We start from the raw sequence: 5682 nt of genomic DNA on the forward strand, positions 1-5682 counted from the left end.
CCTGCTGAATCTCCTGCTATACAAGAGGATTTGGCAGCAAAGTGTCAAGCAGGACCGGCCTGAAGCTTGGGGAGGGCAGGGAGTATCTCTGACATTATTTTAGTCCTGTAGAGACCAATATTCTTTTTCTTAATATTATAGCAACCTAAGCAATCTGGCATGGAGTTCACTAGGTATAATGTTTAATGAAAGCAAAGGGTAACTATCAATTCATACTCAAGATTATGAAGTGTCTTAAATTAGTAAAGTATTCTCTTTTCACCACATGGCAATTCTTTGACAGAACAAAAACTCTGTGCTTCTCCTGATGGTTTTGGGCTGTAGTTGAGAAGGCATGAATTTAAATTAATTAAATAATAACTCCTTTATATACACAGAGATTTTTTTTCAGTGACATTGCCAGAAAGAAACAAAGATGCTGTATAAAAAAAATGACATTATGCTGGGTAATACCTTGGTTTAGGTGTGTGGCCTCTGTAATCTGAATACCATTCACAGAACATTGCGCTCCATTCCGTGGTATTAGATTCACGGTGCCGTTGAGATTTTCAAAGATGCAATGCTCACTTTCCAAATCAAGGCCGTGAAGAACTAAATAAAAAGAAATAAAATAATTAGTCTCTTAACAACTAGTAAGATTAGCATGCTGATATTAATTTATTAAGGACGTATTGCACTACATATTTGAGAGTAACTTTTCTCTTTATTCTGTTGTTATTTCTGTATTCTTCCTTCATTACATCCTGCATGGCTTAAATGTCAATGCTACTTCTTGTTTTATTGTAGTGGAAAGAGAAGTGTGTTGGGTTGCTTCAGTTTTTTTGGTATTGTGCTCTTTCCTCCTGTGTTTTAGCACCAGATTAGGAAATGCGTCTTCTGACAGCAAACAGGAAAGTATTGTAGAGACCAGGTTTTTTTGACTGGTTTCTGGGAAATAATGAAAGTTTCCTGACCTTAAAGCAACCATGTTTAAATCTGAAAAGACAGGCTGAAATAAGGTTCTTACCTTCTGTTATATTCAGGCCTTTTATCAATCAGTTATGCTACTTTGTCTCTTCTTCAACTAATGTATCATTACCTCTACCTGTACTGTTTTAATACCACAAAGCAATGCAAGTTCACTAGTTTCATGAAATTTATATAGAATTTTTAATCCAGGCATCTTTTGACCCACAAAAAATATATCAAACTAAGTTATTTGACTCTCAGTCTCTCACCTGAGAATGAAAAGATGCAGTTTATTTAATGAAACTGCCATCAAGCAATGTATGTGACAGGGCAGTGCAGGTCTGGCAGTTAGTTGCTTTGATAAGAAGTGAGTAAGAAAATCAGTGGAATCTGCCTACCTACTTTTTACCAACTTCCAGAAAGTTCTTCAACTCAAATCTAAAGTCCAAAAACTGCTCTAGGTATAACAATACTGTCATTATACAAAGGTTATAAGAATGACTGTGCAGCAATTGTGACTGGTGCTGTATTAAAAAGGACAGTATTTTTACAGGATGCTATTTCAAGAGAAGCAAGAAATAAATTAGTAACAAGTATATGAATACGAATAAATTTTAAACCCACAAGCTATTCTAGAAGTCACGCTTTCTGAAGCAAATCCCATGTAATTCAGCTCTCAGATTTTCTAAAAATTAAAATATGCAAGAACATACAGACAACTAACTGAAAAAGGGAAAAATATATGAAGCTTTGTTCACTTATTGGGATGTTAGAAGAAGGAAAAACAACTGAAGAAAGAATGTAAAAAAATTCCAAATTCCATACCAATATCCTGTTCTGTCACAGCATCTTCTCTGCCAACACATGTTTGGCCCTCCTAATCAAGACAGAAGCACACATTATTTTCAGTTGAAACCTCCCTTCCTCCCTTGCAAATATATAAGTTATCCTTCCACTTTCTCAGAGTAACCCGGACAAAACGTATGCTTAAATATACATAAAAAAACCCAAAAACAGGTAGCATTTTTAGAATGCTTTCACAGACATTATTATACAATATTATTAGCAAATTCAAGTTTCAACCGTCCTGTGTAGAATCATCTTTGTAGTTTTGAGGCAGTTAATCGAGATTTGGATTTCAAGTCAAGCTTTACAATGAGATGAATGAAAAAAACAATATTCACAAAATAGGAATACTAAACACCTATCCCCAGTTAACCAGCCGGCCCTCAGGATAAACCTAAACAGTAAATTAACAGTTATTTTAATTAAATCAGTTGCAACCTCTTAAAAGCTTTTCTTACTATAGTGGAGACAGGTAATGAGTTTTTCTTACTATGGTGGAGAAATGTAATGAGCACTGTATTTAGATAGCAAATTAATATTACAATTTTTCTACTTTTTTCTACTGAAAAAAATCACAAGGCATATAAAGGCTAAAGAAACACAGATGTGTGTTTACCTTCAAGTGGTACAAGATGATACCAGTACTGAGCAGATCGTCATCAATGCCAATGAGATGAGGCAGTTCAGAATCTAACACAACACCTATCCCTTCTTTCCTCAGAGCCAAGGTTTGCTCCTGTAAAGGACAGAAGTCTATTTATTAGGATATGCAAGATATATCGCTCTTTCCTTTCTAAATCATCTTTAATGTAACCTACTCTCAGCAATATCACAAAAAAGAGTTTTGTTTTTTAATGTTTTTTTTTACATTTTCAATGTGCCTGTTGTTTTTCCATTGAGCATTCCAAGCTTGCCATTCAGGAAATCTGTGAAGGTGTTACTTGAAAGAAACCACACAAACAGCTGAATTATACCAGATAAGGAAGATCAATCAAGAGCATAACAAAGCAGTGTTGTCTAAAAGCGAGCTATGTACCATCTTGCATAATGGTAAGAATTTAAAACTCCTCAGAATTCAGTACAGCTAAGGAATAGAAAACTGAAAACTCTTTGGCAATCCTTTAAACAAACTGAACCTTGCACAATAAAAACCCCAGGTATCTGAATATTCAGTAAGCCTCAACAGTTAAAACATTATCCAATGTAAGGTAAGCACTGACAATAGTAAATAAATGTTAAGAAATATTTGAAGCACATAATTTCAGTTCTTCAAAATTCCTTTGGACAACACTGTACAGCCACCTGTAGGATGAAGCATCATTCAGCGGGACTACAAGTGGGAGACTTCAACCTTGGACAAAATATCATATGATGTAGTACTGATCAGACAGTCTATGCAATTAATAAGAAATTAATTGAGGCTTTGAAATAAGTTTTAGTATTTATAAAATTTATTTTTCAAGTTGAAACAAAACCCCATTGGCTCCTAGGCCTGGAAAACAACAACAGAGACTGTGAACACGTTCACACATCACTTTTCAAAATGGATGTGTTTTTCTATGTAAAATGGCTAAGCCCTTATGAGCCAAGGAGGACTGACAACCCAGCAAGGAGAGGCAACATCAGCAACTATCACTTCTGTGTATTAGAAGGCACACACTTTTCTCCTGGCGCTAGCAAACACAGAAAATAGGTTTTCTGACAGCAGGATGACTACTCCTTTTCCAAGTCATCAGAATGCCTTCTCCAGTGCCAACCAAGACAGTACGCTGTTTGTAAGAAAAAACAGATCAATTGTTATATGTATTTTCCCAAGGAGAGCAACTTGACAAATCTGAAAGAAGAAAACAGATGCAACATCTCATTTCCCTGCACAGTACAAAACATCATCAATATTGATACAGTTTAAAAAATATGGGTAAGTAAAAATACTCATCACCTGGGTAAGATGAGATGATGATACAACGTACAAAAGACACTCAAAAACAAAACTGGGAACTCCCTCTCTGGTCATAGACAGATTAGAGAGCTCTCCAGCATTCAGGAAGAAAGATTCATGTGATTCATGTTGCCTCGCAGCTATCTGACATTCAAAATGCACCCAGCTATCCCTTGATATTATAAAAGTGTCACCTCATAAACCAAAAAAATACAGCTTAAATCATTGTTCGAGTGAAAAAGTAATTTCAGTCAAAAGTATCTATCACATATTAAATATTTATTGAGTGGCATCTACTGTTATACATAATTTATGAAGTTCCCATCTGACGAGGTTGAAGACTTGAAACACTGAGGGACTGGTAGCCGTTTACACAACCGCTGGCACCTTCGGCCTAATGGAACTGATAAAATATTAAGAGTTGAACATTTTTTTTCCTCCACGTAACAAAGCATTTGCCAACATCCCTGACTGAGGAAAAAATAGACATCCCAGGAGGCAAATAAATTATCACTAAGTAAGAAAAATATCTCACAAATAATTAAGAAGAAAGGAGAAAAAAAAAAAAGTCTTTTACTATTTAACATATTTTTACTATATTCAGACATACAGGATGTATAATTCTGATTTAAAATAGATATATTGCTTATTTATTCAGATCTAAAAGTAAAGAACACAAAGTAATTGAGTTTTTAAACCCTATTTTGTAAATGACTACCATTCACACAGAATGCACCCTGTTGATGGAAGCATTATAATATATGGAGCAGACACTAGCTGTGATTAACTATAATACTTTATTTCTTTAATATTTGCTGTAAATTAGCTTTTGTCTTCAGATAAGATTTACTAAAAATTCTGAATCTTAATCAGGCAAGTATCTGGAATAACTCCTAAACTTTAATAATTTGGATTAAAATTTAATTCCAGATTCAAAAGCTTCTGCTAGGAAGCCTCCAAATGCCAACCTGTGCCCTTTTGCCCCAAACCAAAAAATCACAGAAACCTCATCAACCATAGATCTTTATTACTCTGTTCTTCCACAGGGAGAGAAAGAGAAGAAAAAGGCCAGAAAGAAGTAGCCAAATTGTCCCTCTTTCATGCTCGATGGCAAAGGAAGGATGTTTCTAAAGAAGGACAGAGCTCTCTTGAAATAAACTGAAGGTCTGTAAGTTATTATAAGGTAGAGAAATTATTAGATTTAATCCACTACTTGATTCACTTTCATTTGTGCAACACATTTTAAGAAGCAGTGAATCCATAAGTCAAATGACAAGAGCAGGAAAGGTCACTGTTTCTATTAAAAAGCCACTAATTCAGAAAATTTATTAAAACCGCAAGTTACAGTTTAAGAAAGCTGAATGTACCACATGTGTCTTAGCTGGAATTATCCTTGAACAGAAAATTGGACACATACTCCCTCAGTATTTAAGATGCGTTCATAAACTGTGGAAAATAAAGGAAGCCAAGTATTATCCACCAAGGAGCACTCCAGTTAATATAAATTGCTACGGTGTGGGGAGGGGGAAAAAAAGAAAAACAAGGGTTTTCTTTTTTAGGAGCTGCTAGATCAAATGGACTCATTTTTAAGACTAGAAACTCAGAAAATAATTCCAAGTCAGTACCTAAGAAAACACTTTCTTGAGTCAAAGTTAAAATAAGGGTATTATACTGTATATTTAAATGATGGTCTCTTTGAATTCAGCTCTGACTCAGCAGTTAGAAATATCCTCATATAATAAATTCATTAACACTTCTGTGAGAGATGTAAGAGCTATTGTGAAATCTCATCCTTTCTGCACCGATGTATTAAGTTTGCTGTATCAACTGACACGGAGGCATTTCCAAGCTTGTGGCTAAGATATGTTCTGGCAGCTTAGGAACAAAATAATTTGTAAAGTACTTAGTTGAGCCATAAAGTTAATCTTCACCATATAAAACCCCTCATG

The 5682-nt window shown here is 34.8% G+C and overlaps 1 protein-coding gene across 1 annotated transcript in view; it reads right to left on the bottom strand.

Annotated features, from left to right (window-relative positions):
- Positions 1-2530, bottom strand: part of LOC104525097 (uncharacterized) — a gene marked incomplete at its 5' end in the record, with an annotated part of 27044 nt that extends 24514 nt beyond the window's left edge. The window contains 3 exons of the mRNA XM_029085000.1: positions 454-591; positions 1774-1825; positions 2411-2530. Of these exons, the coding sequence (XP_028940833.1) occupies positions 454-591; positions 1774-1825; positions 2411-2530 (310 nt within the window). The remainder of the gene's footprint in view (positions 1-453; positions 592-1773; positions 1826-2410) is intronic.
- Between the last annotated feature and the right edge of the window lie 3152 nt (positions 2531-5682).

Source organism: Antrostomus carolinensis, unplaced genomic scaffold (genome assembly GCF_000700745.2).
Source record: "Antrostomus carolinensis isolate BGI_N321 unplaced genomic scaffold, ASM70074v2 scaffold18955, whole genome shotgun sequence".
Classification (NCBI taxonomy): Eukaryota; Metazoa; Chordata; class Aves; order Caprimulgiformes; family Caprimulgidae; genus Antrostomus; species Antrostomus carolinensis.